The 22,833-nt window shown below is 39.0% G+C and overlaps 1 protein-coding gene across 3 annotated transcripts in view; it reads left to right on the forward strand.

The window, feature by feature from the left end:
- Nucleotides 1-22,833, forward strand: part of LOC118571780 (zinc finger protein 431-like) — a 95,666-nt gene that overhangs the window by 55,620 nt on the left and 17,213 nt on the right. The window contains exons 2-4 of one of the 3 annotated variants that reach the window (XM_036171041.1): nucleotides 67-193; nucleotides 401-461; nucleotides 1,174-2,986. The exons of the other annotated variants lie outside the window; for them this stretch is intronic. Coding sequence (XP_036026934.1) covers nucleotides 67-193; nucleotides 401-461; nucleotides 1,174-2,812 — 1,827 coding nt within the window. The 3' untranslated portion in view covers nucleotides 2,813-2,986. Of the gene's footprint in view, nucleotides 1-66; nucleotides 194-400; nucleotides 462-1,173; nucleotides 2,987-22,833 lie in introns of those variants that run through there. 3 annotated transcript variants of the gene reach the window in all.

Below are 22,833 nucleotides of genomic sequence, written 5' to 3' on the forward strand. Positions count from 1 at the left end.
GAAGTATACATTTGCAATGCGGACAGTCTCAACATTTATATTATGTACATATATGAGATACTTTAGGATGCAGTGACGTATGAGGATGTGCATGTGAACTTCACTCATGAAGAGTGGGCTTTGCTGGATCCTTCCCAGAAGAGACTCTACAAAGATGTGATGCAAGAAACCTACTGGAACCTCACTATTATAGGTAAGAATGTGAGCTTTCTGTCACTTTTTAACTTAAGAGGATAAATCTTCCTTGTACATTGGTACTATCCTGTAATTTTGAATGTTAAAGAGGAAGAATCTGGTAAATAAATCATGCATTTTTTCAAAGGCTTATGAAAGATAATAATTTAACTTGTTCCTAATTTCTAGTAATATATCATATATATTTTCTGGTACTGTATTTTAGGGTACAAATGGGAAGACACTGATATTAAAGAACATGATCAAAGTTCTAGAAGACATGGAAGGTAATTTTCATATGCAAGCTAATACATATTGAGCTCTGAAGAAATGTTAATGTACCTGATCATTTTTGTTTTCTGTAACAGGGTTTCTCTGTGCAGCTTTAGAGCTTGTCCTAGAGCTCACTCTGTAGACCAGGCTAGCCTCAAACTCACAGAGATTCCCCTGCCTCTGTCTCCTCAGTGCTAGGATTAAAGGCATGTGCCACTACCACCCTTTAACTTTTAACTTTTAATGAAAAATAACAGTGTAAATAAGCACAGCTCTGTAATGATTATTAAATTCTCACAATATATACTCCAGTGTTAGGTAGCTGATCATGGTTTGCAAAGCATTTCTCCAAGGACAAAACCAGGAAACAACACCATGACATGTCACAACTATATCATGGCCTTATGAGAGTCATGTTGTAGGGTGTCTATCTACTTACTTTCATATGATTCAGTTATCATAAAAGGTATTCACAATGATAAGGGGATCAGTGTATATCTAAGAACTTTTATATGCAAATCTTTCATATTAAAGCTAGTGTTCCTCAAGTACTTGTAGTGAGTGACAGCATATTTTAGTGAGTGAAGCACTTTACTTTACGAGAGACAAGGAGACTGTCATGGTGAAGAAACCTGAATCACTATACCACACCTGTATGAGACACAATACATTAGACTATGTGACTGCAATGTGTAAACCTTTTATTTGTTTTTCTTTCTTTAATAGGTATATCATCTGTCACTCTGGATATAAGCCATGTGAGCATACGGGATGTGGAAAAATGTATTGTTCTTCTGTCTCTCTCAGAACAGTTAGAAAATATGTAGTAGTCCCCACTATGGGAAGATATGACTGTGGTACAAGTTTACAGTTAATTGGTTTTCCAACTTCAGTAGGAATATATCAACAAATTCACATTGAAGAAAAACTTTATGACTACAGGAAATATGGAAATTTGTCTGTCTATACAGGTTTGCTTTGCACATGTGGTATGACTCACAGTATAAGAAAATGTTATGCATGCAATCAGTATGGTAAAACCCTGAGTTCTCTTCAAAGATATAAAAAGAATCATGTGGGAAGAGGAAGTAATAAGTGTGAGCCATCTACTAAAGGCTTTAACCACTACAGGTATCTTCAAACATACAAAACAACCAATAATGAAGAGGATCTCTATGAATATAATCAACATGACAAATCTTTTAGATCTGATTCCTCTATAAAAGTACACCAAAGAACACATTTGGAATTAAAACCCTATGTATATAGTGAAAGTGGCCAAGCTTTAACATGTCACAGTCTTCATCTAGTTAGTCAAACTCATACTAGTGAGAAAAGTTATGACTATGATCAGTGTGATAAAGCCTTTGTATGTCCCAGTTATCTCCAAAGACATAAAAGAAGTCATTCTGGAAAGAAACACTATGAATGTAATCAGTGTGGTAAAGCCTTTACACAGAGGAGTAATCTTCACAGGCATGAAATAATTCATACTGGACAGAAACCCTATAAATGTAATCAATGTGGTAAAGTCTTTGCACAGAACAGTTATCTTCAAATACATGAAAGAAGTCATACTGGAGAGAAACCCTATGAATGTAGTCAATGCAGTAAAGCCTTTGCATGTAAAAGTGATCTTCACAGGCATGAAAGAAATCATACTGGAGATAAACCCTATGGATGTAATCAGTGTGGTAAAGCCTTTATATATAAAAGTCATCTTCACAGGCATGAAAGAAGTCATACAGGAGAGAAACCCTATGAATGTAGTCAATGTTGTAAAGCCTTTGCACAAAAGAGTAGTCTTCACAGGCATGAAAGAAGTCATAATGGAGAGAAACCCTATGAATGTAATCAATGTGGTAAAGCCTTTGTACAGAACAGTCATCTTCAAATACATGAAAGAAGTCATACTGGAGAGAAGCCCTATGAATGTGGTCAATGTGGTAAAGCCTTTGCATGTAAAAGTGATCTTCATAGGCATGAAAGAAGTCATACTGGAGAGAAACCCTATGGATGCAGTCAATGTAGTAAAGCTTTTGCATATAAAAGTCATTTTAACAGACATGGAAGGAGTCACACTGGAGAGAAACCCTTTGGATGTAATCAATCTGGTAGAGACTTTGCATGTAACAGTCATCTTCAAATAAATGAAAGAACTCAGTCTGAAGAAAATTCCTATGAATGGAATCAATGTGGTAAATCTTTTGCTTATAAAAGTCATCTTCATAGTCATGAAAGAAATCAGACTCAACAACAACCCTATGAATGCAATCAGTGTGATAAAACCTTTACATGTTACCAAACACTTCAAAATCATGCAAAAATTCACACTGGTGAAAATTCCCCTGAACTTAATAAATGAGGTAAAGACTTGCACTCAACCTACATTAATCCCACTGAGCTATATCCAACTGGTGCTTGAGTATGATTAGTATAGCCACTCCACCATTAACATATTGTGTCCTTTTCAAGTTGTAAACATATTGCATTTGATGAATACAGGAACACACGATAGTTTGAATAATAAAACCTACTTGCAAATGAAAATCATATTTATGTTGTCATCCATAATTTTTCAATCATATTACTAATTCCAAGGACTAAATACTTGTTCTTAACATTTTCTCAGAAACACAAATGAATGGAAGAGAATTTTATCAGTGGGTAAATGTTGTTGCTGCTAAGCCTGGTGACCTGAGTTCATTCTCTGGGATAATGAACATATTAATCATAGAAGCTTTTCTCTGATTACTACAGTTGGGTTGTATGCACACCCACACACCAACACACCATGTATATTTTTGAAGGTAAAACAAGGTCCAATGAGTTATTCAACAATTTAGGGCACTTACTGCCAAACTTGACTGCCTCATTTTGATCTCTAATACTCAAATAGCGAAATTACAGAATAGACACGGGTAAGTTGTCCTCTGATGGACACATGCACACCATTAATGCGAGAAGTCCACAGATGTCTGGGAAGAAGACTTATTTATTAAGGAATAAAATGGGGATCACACTCAAAAATATAGAACAAGTAAACGCAACTGGTGATCCAGCTACCATTCTGTCCAAGGGTGATGAAGACCAAACCCAAGCTGCTTTCCACTACTTGATCTGGCTTCAACCCCCAGGAGAGTGTATAACCTCTCCTCCTCAGCTCCTGAGCAGTCACATTCCCAGACAAGACCACACCCTAGGACTTTTATCCCAAAGCCATTGGCTGAACAGATCAAATTCCCACAACACACCATGGCATTATATTTACACAGTTCACATTTTTTTTTTTTTTTTGAGACAAAGTTTCTCTGAGTAGCTCTAGCTATCCTGTAACTCATTCAGTAGACCAGGCTGACCTTAATCTCAAAGAGCCCTGCCTGCCTTTGCCTCCCAGGTGCTGGGATAAAAAGTGTATGCCACCAACATCCAGCCAATTTAAAAGTTTTAAAGAAAGGAAATTTACAATGCAAAGAATTAGCCAAAATATTGAGAACAGAGGATACAATTTACCAGTTTAATACATTGAAAAATCCCAAGAAGTATTATTGCTCATTAAAAAAAAAATGATTCTTCCTGATAAAACTTACATTATTCTTCCAGTATCTGATTCAATGATAGATCACTTAAAAAAACATATCTCACCTATATCTAGAGATGCACTCTTGTAATCTCAGCTCTTGGAAGAGATAGGCAGATGGATCTCTCTGAATTTGAGGAGGACAGTTTGTTTCAGGATATCCAACACCCTAATACAGCCATAAATGTAGGTAAAGCACATTTCCCCATAAAATAAAAATAAACATTTTTTAAAAGCATTATGGAACTTTTCCTAGCATAATGTGGACTCTTCTCTACTCAACTAAATCTCTCATTGGGTTCATTCACATTAAGAATCATGTTAACAATTAAAATAAGCAATGGGAGGAGTCCTTTCACAAAGGGATTGAAACCCATTTAGTCCTTCATTGACCAAGTAGCTGGGACTTTGATCACCTGCAAATAATAGAAGGTAGAAGAGGTAAAGGGAATCTTCATTTTCTGTGTTATAATGGCATCTTTGGGAGCTGGAGACTGAACCCAGTAGTGCTGCTGCTGTTGGGTATCCAAATTTGGATGCTAGCACCCACGTCAGATAGATCAGTACCTGTAAATTACAGTACCTGTAAATACTGGTCCAGGAGGACTGGAACTTTTCTGCCTTCTTTGGGCACCAGGTATGGTAATGGTGTATAGGGGTGTGTGTGTGTGTGTGTGTGTGTGTGTGTATGTGTGTGTGTAAGAGACAGAAAAACTCCATATTTTAAACTGCATGATCAGACTTGAAAATTGATAAAAGGGTCAAAAAAGATGAATTTCTTTATTCAAGTAAAATCAAAAGTGAAGCACCACTGACATGGATGCAGGTGCCAGCTCCCTCAGCTCCCTCACTGGAGCCTCGTTTAGATACATATCATCCATTTTCTGAAAAAGATGCTGAAGCATGGGGTGAGTAATTTACTAATCAATCTAATCTTGAATTCTCTCCATTTTGATGAGGACTTAAGAGAATCAGTGGGAAAGCTAACTTCGTTTATCAATTCCTTCCTGGCCTCATGAACTGTGATTTTTATTTCCAGTGCAATTGCAGCCAAATCAAAATGTTTAATGTCTAATTATGCACCAATCTTTTTAAAACTATAGAAGAATAAATGTCACTGGACTGTCTTCCTTCACAGTTTTACATCAATAATATATTACCTCTCCCTCCTATATCATAACTTAGAAGGGATCTTGATTGCCTGACTCTTCCACAAAACACATTGGTGAAGCTATTTTTATGGCATTCTGTTGATTGGACCATGTGTTCAAGAGGTAGCAACCACTTTGAATTCATTGGTAAGACATATGTTCATCAGTGGATGAGACAAGTCCAACCAAAATTCAAAGACCTTCTACCTCATTGAAATTCTTAAGAATTCATTGGTATGTGGCATGCAGATATATTCCTTCTAAGGTGACAAACAAGTTTGTGTACCTGTCTCCTCCCACCACCAAGAAAGAAGCACAACATTTAATGGGGCTCTTTGGAGACAGCATATTCCTCTCTTGGGAGTATTATTCCAGCACATATACCAAGTGACTTGGAAAGCTACTAGCTTTTTGTGGTCCTGGAACAGGAGTCTTCAACAGGTTCAGGCTGCTGTGCAGGCTTCTCTACCACTTGCACCACCTAATTGGATGCGACTCAAAATGTCAGTGGCAGATAGGGATGCTCTTAGGAGCCTTTGTTGGTCCCCTGTGGTTGTATCAAAGAAGAGAACTTTTGGATCTTGGAGTGAGACAACTGCCAACAACTAGTCTCCCTTTTAGAAACAGCTATTGCTGATATATATACCTCAGGGAGGTGGGCGAGGGAAAAGGTAGGGACAGGAATGTTTGTTGGTGTGGGTGCAAAGACAGAAAGGCTGGGCAGAGTAGGGTCAGAGGCTTGGTGTAGGAAAAGAGGCTAGATGTAGTTGGAGATTTGTAAGGGGGTTGAAATTTGACTACAGTTGGAGGATTTGGACAGGGGTGAGGGGGCCTTCATCAAATGGGTGGAACCAGTGCTGGCAGAGGTAGGTTGGGTGGGGCCACATCCAAGGAGGGTTCAAGAGTGGGCAGGGCAGAGGCTAGGCCAGATATGAATGGGAGCTACAAGTGCATGGGTGGGTGAAACTAGGTGGGCTGGGCTTGATAAGTTTGGCCAAGTTTGTCAGTGCCAAGGCAACCCTTACATGCCAGAGCTTCATACAGGCAGCCTTGTACATTTACATCTCCCACACAAGACTCCCACACACCCAAACACAATTAAAGACTACTCCAAACACACACACGCAAATATGTCAACCATGATGACACACACATGCCCTACACATATAAATATACCAGTCACACTCTGATACATACTATAAACATATACTTACATATTTCCCAATATGTATACTCAGAGTCAGCAAGATAAAGCAGCCAATAAAGTGGCTTGTTGCCAACCCTACTTACCTACGTTTGCTCTTCACATAATGGAAGGAGAGAACCAATTCTCAAGTTTTCCTTGTTTTGCCAACTACACTGTGGCATGTGTGTACCTTCCTGCAGATGTACACAAAAGAAATAAAATGTGATAAAATGTCTTTACCAATACATAATAATTACACATGTGCAGAGGTTCTCATCTGTTTGGGAGGTTGTGGGAACTTTAAGGATATCTGTTCTACCTGGAGTGCAGACAGCAAGATTGTCTGGGCCAGACCACATAACCTGGCTACAGAGGCAGCTGTTAGGGCAGGTGTCCAAGCATGAGAAGACATGAGTGAGGTCTTCCACACAAATGTCTTCTGCCACTTGCTCTCTTTAAGGTATAATTCATCCAGAGCATGGATATCTGTCTGTATGTCTGTCCACACGCAGGCCACTATCCATTCAGCAAGAAGAGGTGATTGGACCACTTGAAACTTTGGAGTTACACATGTGAACCCCCATGTGTGTGCTGAAAACAAAACCAGGTTTTCTGCAAGAGGTACTTGCCAGAATCCAGCTCCAATAGGTTCAGGTTCCAAAGAGGAAGTGTGTTGTCAGTGAAGGAAGGAGGCTGACAGGATCTGAGTGTGAATTGGGATAGCTGCTGCTTTATTGAAAAAAAGTTTCATCTTTTATACTCTAAAATTGCATATTACTTTAGCCACAAGCAAGATTAAAAGTAGAATTAATAATTCTGGGATGAAAGCAGCCATCAACTTTATCACATTTTTCTTGCAGCAAAAAGTGACAAGTTCAGCAAGTATCTAAATGCCTGTCTGGACATGAGCCCGTTGTTTCTCTTTAATAGTGTGCTTCCATCCTTGGAACCAGGTGTGTCCAGTTAGTAAATCTTCAACTTCTCCATTCTTGATGTAATCAGGGCAGGAAAATGGGTTTTCTTGTGTTGGTTTAGGCAGGCTTATCACATTTTATGGTTCCTTGCTGATGGGGATTTTTTTTCCAAGAAATTATTTTTTTAAGGAAACTCAGTGTATGCATCCTCATCTTCCACCAAAGCCCTCACAAAATTTCCCATAGGAAAAGGCATAAGGAAACTCCTGTAAAACATAGTGTAAATTATTAAAAATGGAAGTAAAAAGATGCTGGAGAAATGTGATCTGCAAAGTCAAAATGCTGGAAGATTGTCAAGCAGCAATGGTCACCATGTGGCCCACACCAGGTACTAAACTGCTGAATCAGCTCATTCATTCATTCATTCATTCATTCATTCATACATTATTTGTTTGTTTATTTATGGTCTTTTGGGAAATCTGCCTGCTTCTGCCTCCCGAGTGCTGGGATTAAAGGCGTGTGCCACTACTGCCTGGCCATGAATACTAAATTTCTAATGTCAAAAGACAGCCTGTGTGACCCAGTCCTCTCCTATCATGTGGTTCCTAAAGATCAAGCCATGTCCATCAGTCTTGGTTGCAAGCAATTTTACCTGGTGAGCCATGCTACAATATCCACTGAGCCCTGATATATTTTGTTAATCATTGTTTCGGGGGGTGGGTTGTTTTTAAAACAGGCTCTTGAAGTTCAGGATGACCATGAAATCATGACCTTCCTGCTTCGACCTCCAACTCTGGGATGACAGGTTTCACCAACATGCCCTGTTTATGCAGAGGCCTGGTGCATACTGGGATAGTGCTCTACCCAGTGAGTACCATCTGCGCTGAAAACAGATGTATCCGGCTTGGTGATACATAGGTCCACAATGACACCCTGTCCAAAAAAACAAACAGAAACTGCAAACAAAAAATTGGTTAAATGAATTGTGTGTATGTGTGTGTTTTCAGAGAGCATCTCTATCAGTGCCTAGGCTAGCCTTAAAATAACAAGGTAGTCCTTGATCTCCTGACCCTTGGCCTCAGCCTCCTATGTACCTGGAGAACAGGTCTGTACTTTTGAATGAGGAAGTCAAGGAACAGAGAGGCTTAACTGTGTCCAGTAATACACAGCTAGTTGCCAGAGGTGCATGACAAGATCAGAATGTTCTTAGGGTCAGGTCAGAATCCAGTATCTTCTTTGTGGTGAAATGTCATCAGTTCAGGATGGGAGGATAGGAACAGGCTGAGGTGCTATACTTTTTCGGGTCTGCATGTTCTGAAAGTTTCATATGGGCTAGAGCCACAAACGCAGTATGAGGCATTGTTTATGAAGTGAGAAATGCACACAACTGAGGCTCACCTGGCCATGGCCAAGCAGCTCCAGTTGTTCTATATAGAGGTAAATTGTGAATTTCAGTGGCAGAGCTGTGCCCAGGAAGTCCTGGACAAGGACAAGGAGAGTGAAAAAAGGAGGGTTCCCTTCTGCTCAATGTCAGGGTCTACTGAGCTATTACACAAAACTGAAGAGCCTCCCAGATGGCACGGTATTGTGAAATCATTCCACTTCTCATTTAGGGAACTGAGACACAGAGGAGGAAGAGTCTTGGCTAGAGCAATTCTGGGTACAATAACCATACAATACCATATGGTTATTGTAACCATGGTAACAAGTATGGGAAGCTGTACTTCTCTGTTGATACCAGACACGGGGAGGTTAAGCTACTTACACAAAAATCACACAGCTAGCATATGGATAATAAACTAGGATTTGAACCCAAGTTTCCCAACTACCCTTATAAAGTTTTTAATTTAACATATTACATGTATTTATTAATGTAGTGGTGAGGGCTTGCATGTATGGAGGTCAAGTACAAGTTATATGAATCCATTTTCTTTTTCAACCATTTGTGTCTGTAGAAGGAGTCTCTGTCCTAGCAGCCTACTCTCAATGACATGGAGACTTCTTATTAATTGTGAAATCTTGGCCTTGGCCTATGCTTGTTTCCAGCTAGTTCTTATAACTTAAATTAACTCATTGCAATTAACTTAAGTTCTGCCATGTGGCTGTTCCCTCCTATTCTGTATGTCTAACTTATTTCACATCTGGCTGGTGTTTCAACCTCTTTTTCCTTCCATAGTTCTCTCTGCCTGGAAGTCCTGCCTAAACTCTACTCCCTAGCTATTTGCCATTTAGCTTTTTAAATACCAATCATCACTACACATGTTTACACAGGGTGAAAAAACTATCCCAAAATAGATTCCAGGGATGGAACTCAGGTAGAAAGACAGGCTAGGCAGCAAGTGTCTTTACCCCTAGAATTATCTCATTGGCATCCAGTTGTATCATTTGTGTTTGCTATTTGTATGCATGTGCAAGTATGGAGGACACAGGTCAGTGTTGGGCATCCCCTAAATTGATAATAAAATCCAGGTTGACTTAAGGGTTACTGGGCATGACTAGGCATCTCCAGACTCTAGTGTTACCAAAGAAGTGCTAGCAGAGACCCTAAGACAGGGGAGGTATGGTAGCTTTCTATGAAGGGCCAAAAAGACAAAGTATCTGATGACATGTAGGTGATGTGGTGTCTGGTTTCTCTGTGCTATAGGTAGGCAGAGCAGTGAGTGTAAGCATTACAGCTTGGATGGAAAGCATTCCTGGCAGCTGGGAGCCAAAGACTCCCACAAAGTCACCTCACACAAGAGATTTATTGGGAGCAAAAAAATCAGGTTGGGTGCCTCTGCTCAGGGAAGAATCAGCAGCAAACTGAACAGGATTCAGGATTTACATAGAGTTTCTTTGGAAAGGGGTGAAACTTATTGAGTTGGAGCTTTCCGGGGTGGAGATTGGTGGGACTTCATGCCCAGGTATTTGGCTTTTTACTCTGTAAGGTTAGGTCAGTTAGAGTATTCTGAGGGTGGAACCTAAAAGTTAGAAATCCTCAAGGGAAAGGCCTGACAACTCGTGTGGCTGTAGGGGCTTACATTCCCCTCTTTTTTGTTTATTATTGATAAACAATCAGGCCACAAGAAAGGGGGCAATGTTATTATTAGACTACTTCCTGGTGAATCAGGGCATCAAAGTCCTTTGGGTGAACTTGATCTTCACAATCAGGGTATAATTGGGAGTTTCTGGGCTTTGCTCTGTAGCTAGGAGCCAGTAATCCTGTAATAGCAACTGATTAAAAGTCTAGGTAGGGATTTTTTAAATCTGTTTTTTAAGAATTCTAGACAAGAAGATTATAAGGCAGGCTGTAGCTAGTAGGATTAAGAAAAGCAAGAGAAGGGGTTAAGAAGGGTAGTATACAATTCCTTATTGGATTATCAATAAGCCACTAGCCAGAGGCATTGAGCTGTTTCTTACATTTTTGGAGATCCATTTGGAGTTGTCAGATCTTATATCTTTTACTATACCTGACTCATTGACATAGAAGCAACTTTCTTCCCTAAGGAAGACATAAAGACCACTTCTTTCCGCTGTTAGGGAATTTAATCCTTGCCAATTTTGTAGCACTTATTGTGGCTCAGTGATCTATTTGGCCCTGGAGAGTAAGGATGGTTTGAGCCACCTGTTGGGGATCCTGGATGAACCAAGAGGAAAACTGATGGTAAATACCTAAGGAAATAGTCCCCGAACTCAGCACCAAAAATGTTAGTGTTACAGCTCTGAAGAGAAAGGTATTTTGGCACACCTGGGTAGCATTTGTAGTAAAATTAAACAAAGCAGGGAGCTCCATAGTGACACACAGTAAAAGGGGAGAGGCAAATGGCTGGAGACGTGCAAGTATCTTAGTAAGTAGAATTGCACATGTGGTGGGGCCCTGAAGGGCATTTCAGAGAGTATGCCCATTTGGGGAAAAGCCCAAAGTGCATAGAAGAGTCTTTTTTAAAAGATCAGAAATAAGAGGTTTAAGTCCCCTGAGGCTAAGGACAGAGACTGAGTATTGAGCCTGGGTGATACATTGGGTGGGGTTTGATGAGGCTGGTAAAACTGTTACCTTATCCTGACAAGAGAGGAAAAAGAAAATGTGGATCCCTAAAACTCCATCAGGACTGAATAGGTGGCCCCGGTATCCAGAAGGAGAGAGACAGAGCACTGAACTGTGATGTCTACCAGAGGCTCCTAGAGAAAGATGGCAGTGGTTAGGCCAAGGGAGTCAGGGCCCCCTCAGTAATCCATAACCAGATCTAAGAGGTCAGCTGATGGGCCATCTGGGCCTTACGTCCCCATGCCATGAAGGACATGGGGACAATCAAAAATGCAAGGCTTTTCCTGATGGAACCTTGGACATGATCTGTGTGGTTTATGAAGGATCAGACAGACCTGGGCCCAGTTACCTTCCTGACTGCATTTAAAACAGGACACAGAGGTTCTCAGTCTTTGGGAGGCCAGAGAGCTTGAGCAGTTGCTCTGGTCAGCCAAAAGGCCTTTACATAGCATCAGATATTTTTGTTCTGTGGCTTTTTCATCTCTCTTATGAATACCTGAAAGGCCATTGCTAAGACTTTTGCCTGTAGAGTCAGGGATCCTTCCTCTAGATGTTTCAATTTGACCCTAATATCAGGGAAATCCTGGGAGAAGAAGTAGGTCATAATACGTTGTTTCCTATCTGTGGTCTTGGAATCTAGACTGATATATTGTAAGATGGCCTTCATAAGGTGGTCTAGAAATTGAAATGAGTTATCACATTCGTCCTAAATGACCTCTTGGATTATTTTCATAATTTATCTCTTTAAGGATGGCCAGCCAGGAGGCAAGTTAAAAGTGATCCCAAGCAAGAATACTCTGGGGTATTATAATTTCATTTAGGGTACTGGTCAGGGAGGGCCTCAACCATGGCTGGGTGGGCAGCCTGTCACTGAGAAGGGACAAAGGGAAACCAGAGAGGCTGGAGAGGAAGAGAAGAGTGTTGGTGGAAGCTTGTTACTGTGGTTGAAAATAATGTAAGAATCATATGCTTTGGGTCTCACAGCTAGGAGGAGGTGTTTTTCCCTGGATGACTTATGTCATGTGGTCATTTTTATCAAGATGGGAGTGAGATCATATGGCAAAGTCCATCCTTTCCAACTCTAGCAACAATAGCTGTCAGTCACATGGCTATTTTCATCCCATTGGGATAACAGCAGCTAAGGTGCCAGGAAGCCAAATGTTTTAAGATTACCTTTGTATAGATTTTTAACTATCAACCATGCTGTTATGAGGTTTAAGTTAACCACTTTGTTACATATTTTACAGGATCTTAATCAGACCCAATATGCTTGTAAATCTTGAAGAAGTTTGTACAATAATTTTATAAATTTTGCGATAAGATTTATACCTTAGCCAAAGTTAAACCAAAACTAAGAGAGTATGAGATGAGTAGTAATAGTCCATATTGGTAATAGTCTGTCTCTTTATTTTGTTTTGGTATCCTTTTTCTGTCACACAGTAGATGGCTCTTCTAAGATGGGACAGAGACTTTGAAAGAACCCTTTAAATAAGCATGGTTTGGTCTAGAGGAGGTAGAACCATATCCTACTCCAGCATCAGATTTTATTTCAAGTGGTACAGTATAAAACAACAGTCTAATGCCACTCATACCTAAAAGACACCTGGATACCTATAAAACTGAATCTAGTAAGCTGAAAACAAACAAGGTTTAGAGATAGGAAATTTTTTAGTCCTGACTATGGGAAAATGATGCTTCAGGAGGGAGCTGAGAGAAGCACCGTCAGTGAGAGAGTGTGTGTGGTGTGTGCATGTTGCACCTGGCCTACTTTTTTGCTTTCTTCTCCTCTTGCTAGGTCTCACTTCTAGATCCCACTTTGCAGCAAACTTACAGATCCATCTTAGGTAACTTAAAAGACAAGATATTTACACAATGTGTGTGAGGTGTGGAGGAGAGACTAGACAAAACATACAGGGTTTGGAGCATAGAAATAGTGAATGGGGAATCTCTTTCCATTTCCCCAATTGCTCACAATATCTGTAAAGGTCCTAAATAATATTATGATCTAAGATGTTATTATGTGGCCCCTTGGATTGATTATGTAAGGGGTATTGAAGCTGAATTTGATTGCAAAAGTAAATAAATTTAGGGCCCTTCAGGTTGAGTGTCAGGTGGAGAAACTGGAGGTTTTCTCAAAGGGGGAATTAAAGGGTATGGAAGACATTCCCATGAATGAAAGAAAAGGAAAATGTTACTGCAGCTCATAGTTGTGGGCATCCCCAGATACAGGGAGGACCAAATGAGGTCCAAACCATTCAGTGGGTCATCAACACATTCAATGGGGTTCAGGAGCTTAGCTGGCTAAGCTAGCAGAGACTAGATCTTTTGTAGAGGCCAGAAAGCAAGAGAAAACCAAGCTCTAGGGGAGGGTCATCCACAGGGAAGGGTTGGCGAACAGGTCAAAGAAGCCACAAGGGCCTAAAGGGAGCTGTGGGATTACAGGCAGCTCCAGGAGGGAATGTTCGAGAAGAGGGCAGGAAGGGGGCATAATAGCCTGGTTTGGCCTAAGGAAATTGCAGGATTGCAGCTCCAATGGGATCAGGTTAAGAGAGTCAGCTGTAGCCTTAAAGAACATGGCTAAGGGTACCTCCACTTCCCAGAGTATGAGAGTGGTGTCAGACACTCAGTGGTCACTTGCTCAGATGCAGTGAACATTTATACCAACCAAAGAGGAAATGTACCTAATTGCCATTGTTAGATGGGGTGCTGAGCAATAGGTGAGCCAGAAAATGAGTCAGTTGGGGGTGGATTGGAGATGAGGGATAGATGCCCAGTACAGCTTAGATCATAAGGGGAAATGCAGACACTAGGAGAGAGTATCCAAGTCACATCACCAAATGTAAGCATTGAAGTTTGGATGAAAAGGTGTTCTGGACGTCAGGAACCAGGAATACAATGAAGTCATTGAACAACAAGCCTCACACATGAGATTTACTGGGAGGGGGAAAAAGATGGTGGCTGCCTCTACTTGGGCGAGAAACAGCAACAAACTGAAGAGAATATATGGCTTATATTGAGTTTCTTGGGAAGAGGGTGTAACTTTTCAGGATGGAGCTGTCTAGTGTGGAGATTGGTGGGATTTCATATCCAGAGATTGGGATTTTTATATTGTAGGATGGAGACAGATTCCAGCAGTTAGAGTACTCTGCAGGTGGAACCCAGCAATTAGAGGTCCTCAGTGGAGGGTCCTGGATACTCATTGGCTGAAAGGGCTTACAGTGAGTCATTAATACTTTACTGATAAACATAAAAAATGTGATTTGGAATCTCTTCAAGGGTCACAAAGTAATTCTTTCTTTGGATTTTTTCTGTCTCAAACGTAAGTATGAGGAACATTTTTAGCAACTGAGGTATAAAAATACAAGTTCTGAGTAGGCTCGGCTCTCATCTTTAGTCAATGAGACCGTACCAAGCTGCCAAGTGAAGATGTCACTGGGTTCTCTATTGTTCAGGGTGGCCGCTCATGAAGCCCTTGCCACCTCCAGACTACAAAACTTGCCAAAGAAGTCTTTATGCTAAAGGAGGCATTGAAGGTGCAGCAGGCCCTTATGGCTATCTCTAAGGATGGGAAGGGCGCTGAGAGGCCAAATGACAGTCTTGCTGCAGAGGGTGGAGGTACTGCTGGTTCTGTGGAGGACAGTCAGTTGATGAGACATAGAGAGAGACAGGGATAGCTTGTTAGATACAGCCAGGGTGTGGTGAATAAGGGACAGGTCCCTACTTCAGCCATCTATGACCACTGATGGTAGGGTCTTGATTCAGGTGGAGAGGTGTGTGGTTAGGTGTAGATAGAGATGTATTTGATGCATATCCATAACTATTGAGGATACATAGTACAGCCATTCAGTCTCTATCCTTCACTTCTGCAAACTCAAGTCTCGTGGAGCATATTGATGAGTGGAAATCATTATGTACCTTCCCTAGCCAGCAGAGTGAGAAATGGGACTCATTATGCATTGGGAGATCAGCCTGGAACCTTACCAATGGTGCTCAGCTAATCCTGTCATGCTATGGCTCCCTAAATTCTGTCCCTCTGATTCTAATTACTTTGCTACACTTGATATTACAAATTCTGTTATGCCACCTACATCAGAATAATCCACCAAAGAGCATAAGCTCACTGTGAAAGGGAAACATAACCAGTGTGGAACACTGGGTGATGGCAGGGATGAGGCAGGGGAGCTCCCATGACAGTTTGAGCTTCTGGATGCAAAACTCAGTTATGGCGATAAACATGATTGTCATGTAATATTTAAAAAAAAAAAAACATGAAATGTTGCTGTGACTTAGAGGTAAATTCCCTGTCTAGAAAACCCCAATGAATATCTTGGGGACACTTATTAGAGGTGAAGCCTCTACCTATGAATGAAGAGTTTGTGGCATTGGTTAAGCATTTAGTTCCTGTGTAAACTCTCTCAGTGATAGGTAGTGGACAGGGTTGGTGGAGCCCTGTAACCTCTCTACAGGTAGTGAGACCTGGGACAATGTAGCCAATGTTTGAATATTCTAATATGACTCCATGCTTGGACCATGTTCTGACAAGCATGAACCATCTGCTTAAGCAAGATCTACTGATCCCAAACATTCTCTCTTTAGCTTCTCATCACAGGTGGACACCCTGGACACCCCCTTTTGGGACCCTAACTGTGTTGAAGGATACTTGATTATACTGTGAATCCCCAGATTGTATTATTTACTGAAAAATCCTGTTTCTAATTGTGATGTTGCTCAACCCTAGCACACACCTTTAATCCAAGAGCTTTCTGCTTATTGTAAACAGGATTAAATAAAGTCAAGTGTACATCAAGAACTGGGGCAAACAACCAATTGACAGGAAGTGAACAAGAGAAAACCATGGAGAGAAAAGAGGGAGTCAGGAGGATATATGGAGAGATGCACCAGAAGTAGAAAAGAGAGACATTCAATTTGAGATTTTTGTTTGAGATGGCAGAAGAGAAAGGGGAGTCTTTAGGGGGATGTCATCTGAGGAAGAAGGTCAGCTTGCTGCTTCTTCTGCCTCTCTGAGATAGCAGGTTTTCTCCTCAGCATCTGGCTCCTGGGTCATTATTGTTTAAATGGAATGGTTGAGATTTAGTTAAAAACATTTGGCACTCCAATGGGTGGAATGAACAAAGGGACAGAGAAATTACTCTAGCTGTGGGCCAAATGAGAAGCCATTAGATTTGGTAAGACACCTGGGAAATGTTCAAGGAGAGAGTAAAGTAATATTAAAAGAAAAAAATCTTTTCCATGTTAAAGATGGAAAATATCACAATACATAATATTAGGACCCTGTATGATGCTAATTTGGATAGTTTGAAAATAGAAGCTGAATGAAAAGAAAAATGACAACTGAGATCAACATAATAGCAAGTATAATTACTGTAATTATCAGTCTGGTGAATTATATTGTGTCTTTACTATCCATATTTGGTTTTGTGCCAAAAATGAAAAGTGTGTTGATAAGATACATGCTGTAGAAAGACTTTTAAATGAAAATATGAAAAAGTATTCAGACTCAGAGAGTGAAATTTAGACAAGAACCTACTATGCCACTACATGAGGAAACTGAAGAGGAGAGACCTAAAGTTGTTAGAAAATCAACCTTAGTTTGTCCAGTTACTCTACAAGAACTGCTAGCAGATGATAGGCAACCCCAAGATTATGAAGAAGTTAAATGAAGTCCTATAGAAATATTAAATTTGAGAAGATTTAATGTAGTAGTCATTTCATATGATATTCATTCACCCTATTTGATGCCGAGATAAATTCATGGGAACTCAGAAAAGAATTAACCTCCAAGATTGGAAAGATTTGGCAAAAGCAATTTTGGAAGCTGATCCTCAGTTGCAGTGATGAAGATAATGGAAAGAGGAAGCTAGGGCCCTAAAACAGTGAAGAGGTATTAATGTTTCCCAAGATCAGTTGTTAGATGAAGGTCAATCAGCTGAGTTACAAAGGCAGATTGAATTTGATGAATACAGGTTGGTGTTACATCCTTTAGCAGCTTTAAATGCTGGGACCAAGGTTGAAGAATCAGAAAAGAGCTCTGAGTTATTTATTAAAACTATACAAGGCCCAATAGAAGTCTTCACTTTTTTTTTTTTTTTTTTTTTTTTTTTTTTTTACAAAGATTGACTTCAGCTGTAAATAGAACAGTAAAAGATGAGAGGTCAGATAAATATTTATCAAATCTTTGGCATTTGAAAATTCCAATGCGGGATGCAAAAGGCTCATTATACCTTTAGAGGCAAGATCAGCAGCAATAGGTGAAGAGACTAGAAATATGGCTGATATTGAATCTAATGTGCATGATGCTATTCTGAAAGAAGTAATTTCTCATAGTTTAAAAACAATCGAAATGTCATGGTCATTTGAAAAGGACTGTAGGTAAGGCATTCCTAGAAACAGTGCTTTTTCTAGAGATAATCCACAAGAAAGATCATAGCCTTGATGATTATGTAGAAAGTATGACAAAAGCGCGTGTTGTACTAATAAATGCAGATCATCAAAAGACAGGCAGGATGACTATTTGCCATTGAGAAATGACCTGATGGGCCTCCAGCAGTCTCCAATATTAAATTTGATTAAATCATTCCCTATCTGCCAGGGTCCACCTACAGCTTGGTTTCAGGTCCTGAGGCAAGGATGGGGTATTGATGCAAGAAAAAAATCTGACCACCAGGTGGATTTACTCAAGTGATCCCAAATAGTTTTGATCATCTTTATTTATACTTAAACAGTGTTTTTTTTCCCTGCCAGGCTTACATTAACAGTTTTATTATTGCCTCCTATATTTGACTTTTAAGAAACAGAGTATATTTTAAGGAATGTATTAAAATTATTGTGAAAGCCTCCATAGTTCCCCTTTATGCTTTATCAAATACATCTTCCCACCCCCTACATAACCTTAGTCTAGACACAGAGTTCAGCATTTTTGTAGGCTTAACTAAATATTGAACCAGACACATCCTGCTCTCACTGTACTTATGTCAGCTGGCAGCTACTTGCAGTTACAAAGTTAAAAAGTAATAGACATGGGCACGATGCTTTAAGGACAACAATTTTCAAACCCAGACATTTCTTTCATGTCTGCAAGATATGATTGCGTACAGTTCTCTTTTCTACATAAGGCCCTTATGTCTCAATCTCTGTAAAAGGCAGACTTTGATAAGGTACTCCTCATCTCATGATACCATACTTCTTCCACCAATATAAGCTCCTATATGTTGTAAAAGATAGATCTTTCCATCCAGCATTTTACATTGCATTTCCCCCATTTGAATATACTAGATCTTATCATTGATTATAATGATTGGTGTCCAGGGAACTTACTCTCAATAGTTGGCACAATGCCTATTCCTGAGGATCTTTCCATATTCTGTGTATACATGCCTTAGTCTCCTCTACAAAATTTTGCATTGCTGGGGATCACAAATTAATCCTGAAAAATACCAAGAGGAGAGCCAATAAATTATTTAGGATGTAAGATAAGTTTACACAAAGTACAAATCTGGAGAGATCAATTATGAAATCTTAATATTTTCAAAAATTGTTGGAAGGTATTAACAGTATGTGGCATACAATTAGAATAGCTACTCAAGAACTAAGTAATTTATTTCAAATCTTACAAGGTGATAAGGACTTAAATAGTCTGAGAAAATTAATGGCTGAGACTGAGAGAGAATTGACTCTTGTAGAAAAGAAATTACAAGGTGCACATGTGGCTCACATGGACCCAAAGCTTGACTGAATTTTAGTTATTTTTGCCTTCTATTCATTCTCACAGGAATTCTTACATAGAGAGAAGATATCTTGGAAAGGATTTTTAGCACACAAACAGAGTCCAAAACTAAAGACTTGTGTAGAAAAGGTTTTGAATTGATTCTGAAAGGAAAAATGAGACTTTATCAATTATCAGGGATAGGCCCAACAGAAATTGTGGTAGATTTTACTCATGCTGAAATTTCCTCATTATAGACAGAAAATGAAGATTGACAAAGATATTTTGGGGGGGGAGATTAACAACAAATATCCCAAAAGCAAGAGACTTCAGTTTATAAAAAGAACTAATTGTACTCTTCCTTATATAATAAAAGGGACACCAATTTCTGGAGCACCTATGTTCTCTACTAATGCAAATAAATTAGGAGAGGCAGGTTGTAATTCAGGAAAAATATGTGGCTCAATATCCTTAGGATTCAGTTAGAAAACCACAGCTGTATGCCATTGTCATCGTGTTATTATTATTTTCCTGACTCTCTTAATATAGTTACTGATACTCAATATTCAGGAAGAGTTGTTTTACATATTGAAACCACTAAACTTATTCCGGGTGACTCAATAATAACTTTGCTAGTCATTCAACTGCAATGAGTAATCAAAACTAGAAATCATCCATTGTACATAACACATATCAGATCCCATAGTGGTGTACAGGCCCTGTAGCACAAGGTAATGATGAAATTGATCAGCTATTAATAAGAAATGTTTTAGAAGTCTCAGAATTTTGTAAAAAACACTATATTAATAGCAAAGGTTTGAAGAAAGACAAGGAAATTATAAGGAAATGACTTGCTTGTTCTCTGTATATCCAAACTCCATTACTTGCAGGAAGTAATATAAATGTGCCTAAGGAAATGAAATTTGGCAAATGAATGTTTCATTTTTCAGAGTTTGGATAAACTATGTGCACCATACCATAGATACATATGCAGAATTTCAATGGGCAACTGCTTTAAGTTCTGAAAATGCTGAATTCATAATTACACATTTATTAGAAGCCATGGCCATTATGGGAATACCTATACAAATTAATACTGACAATGTGGAGCTGGAGAGATGGCTCAGTGGTTGAGAGCAGTGACTGCTATTGCAGAGGACCTGGGTTCAATACCCAGCACCCACATGGCAGCTCACAACTATCTGTAACTCCAGTTCCAGGCTTTCTGACACCCTCACACAGACATACATGCAAGTGAAACACCAATGAACCTAAAATAAAAAAAAATTTAAAAAGACTGACAATGCTTCAGCAAAAGTCTCTAGTAAAATGAAAATATTACAACATAAAACATATCATAGGTGTACCAGATAATCCTACAAGACAGTTATAGAAAGATCTAATTGCTCTTGAAAAGGTATACTTATCAAACAGGAGTAATAAAGACCCTCAGGGGTAGGTTACACAACTCTGTTTTAATTTAAATTTTTAAAAATGCTAATGAGGGAAGAACAACAACTGCAGAGAGACATTGGATATGAAAAAAACTCTTGCTGAATTAAAATAGCCTGTATATTTTAAAGATGTGTTGACCTCAGAATGGAAACTGGAATATGTGTTATATTGGGGAAGAGTTTTGCTTTTGTTTCTACATGATAAAAAAAAAACAACCTGTGGATATCGTCAAGATTGATAAAGATTAGATTCAAACAGGAGAGACCTCCTGAATAACAAGTGATAGTTCATCAGACAGGTAGGTCATTCAAACTGAACTAACTTAAAAGAGTAACAAATGTCTTTCATTTCATCAGACGTGAAATAATTAAAAATAAGCTATAAATAATAATTTTAATGATAATTTACCAAGGGCACTCTTGCCTTACTGGAAGAATATAAATTTTTTTTAACCACTTTCTTAATTCCATGTTAGAATGCTAGACTATAAATTGTTGTGTGGCCCACACCATCTTGGACATCAGCTTTTGAACTTTCTCCTTAAATAAAAGGATATTTTGTTGTTTTTTATTCCAAACACAGTTAAGAGCTTTAGAATGTTTTAAGTAAATTCAAATGGTTAATACAGTTCAAACTAGTTTTCCAAATCCTTAAGAGATAGAGTGATTTGGAGCTAAGTTAAGTTTTTTGAGCTGGGTGGGTTTAGTTCATGCCTTTAATACAAGCAGAGATACCCAGATCTCTAATAAGTTAGTTGCTTTCTAAATTCTAGTGTACCGTGAAAAGGTGGTGGTGAATGCCTTTAATCCTGCCACCCAGGAGCAAAACTCAGATATGGCTCCTAATTTGTATGATTGTGCACTAAAGAAATCACATGCCATTTTTACAGTTTTTTTTTAAAAGAATCCCTCTACAGCATTATGCAACCCTGACCAATATTGAACAAGATGATACAATAATTATGGATGTCATAATTATTGGTGAATTGGCAACTGGGGACTCTTCATTAAAGCTAAAAGGAGTCATCAACATTTGCCTGTTGGTTTCTATTACAAATGATTTCCATATTGGGAGAATATTCTGTCTTTAAGAAACAAATATGGAAATTTTTTGAGGAATGGTGAACCTTATATACAGTCATTGCCAACCACCCTTTCTTTGCTCATAAGGGTGCCGCTTACAGTGATGGATTGGATCCATTTAAAGGTAGAATCATTTCCAGACTTAGCAATGAAAGCAAAGGTATTACACTGAAAATGTATTCCTTTGTGACCAGAACGTGGTAGCAAAAGGATCTGTGCTTTCCCACACTGAGGTATTAGCTCAGCTGACCATAATCCCCATCTATAAACTGGTTACCCCTCCCCCAAAAGAAGCACATATTGGACTGTGGGGGCCAACTAAATGGTCACAACAATTGGCAAATTCATGTTTTACTGATGACTCTTCAACCATAGATGGAACATAAACTAAATGGAAAGTGGCTGCCTGTAGACCTGGGGATGGAATGGTCATTACTGAGGAAGGAATCACAAAATCAGCACAGCACTATTGGCTATAAGACAAACAACTAGGAAAACAATAGGAAAATCACTACCTTCTCCAATTCACGGGGCATGTGCAATGGTATAGCTATATGATCATCAAATTGGAAAACCACTAACTGGCAGCTAAATGGCAAAGATATATGGTCATGGGAGGCATGACTGGAAGTGGCAAAACCTAGAAAAACTTAGCAAGGACATCAAATTCTATGTAGCTCATACAGGCGAGACAGACAAAATATCTGAAAATAATGGAATAGTGGGCAAATTGGTGATGTGTTTAAGACTAGAATAGTAAGATCTTCCAGGAAATAAATACAGAATAAATCAGCAAAAATGATAGATTTATACATCGGAAAAACTAGGACGCTCACTCCTAATACTAAAATAATAAGGGGAAATGAAGAACCAAATTAAACTAAGACAACCTTATGAGAATAACAGTTTTCAGGAATTAGTAGCCAAGTAGTAGTTCACACTTTTAATCACAGAACTTGGGAAGCTCACACCTTTAATTCCAACACTTGAGAGGGAGAGGAAAGCACATAAGAATTATAGTGATTTAAATTTAAATGCTGGTTGCAAAAAGCAGGTGGAAAGGCAAAGAGAAATTCCTTTATGATCTAAACATACATACAATTAAAACTTGAATATATATATATATATGAATAAGTGTACATATATATCCATACATACTAAAGTATAGCTTGTTCCAAAATCACAAAGATATTTTTAATTGAAAGATAGTATTTTTATGCTGCCAGAAACAATTTTGTCCTAGGAAAGATACAACTTGCCAAAACAGGAAA

The sequence above is a fragment of the Onychomys torridus genome, chromosome 21 (assembly GCF_903995425.1).
Source record: "Onychomys torridus chromosome 21, mOncTor1.1, whole genome shotgun sequence".
Lineage (NCBI taxonomy): Eukaryota > Metazoa > Chordata > Mammalia > Rodentia > Cricetidae > Onychomys > Onychomys torridus.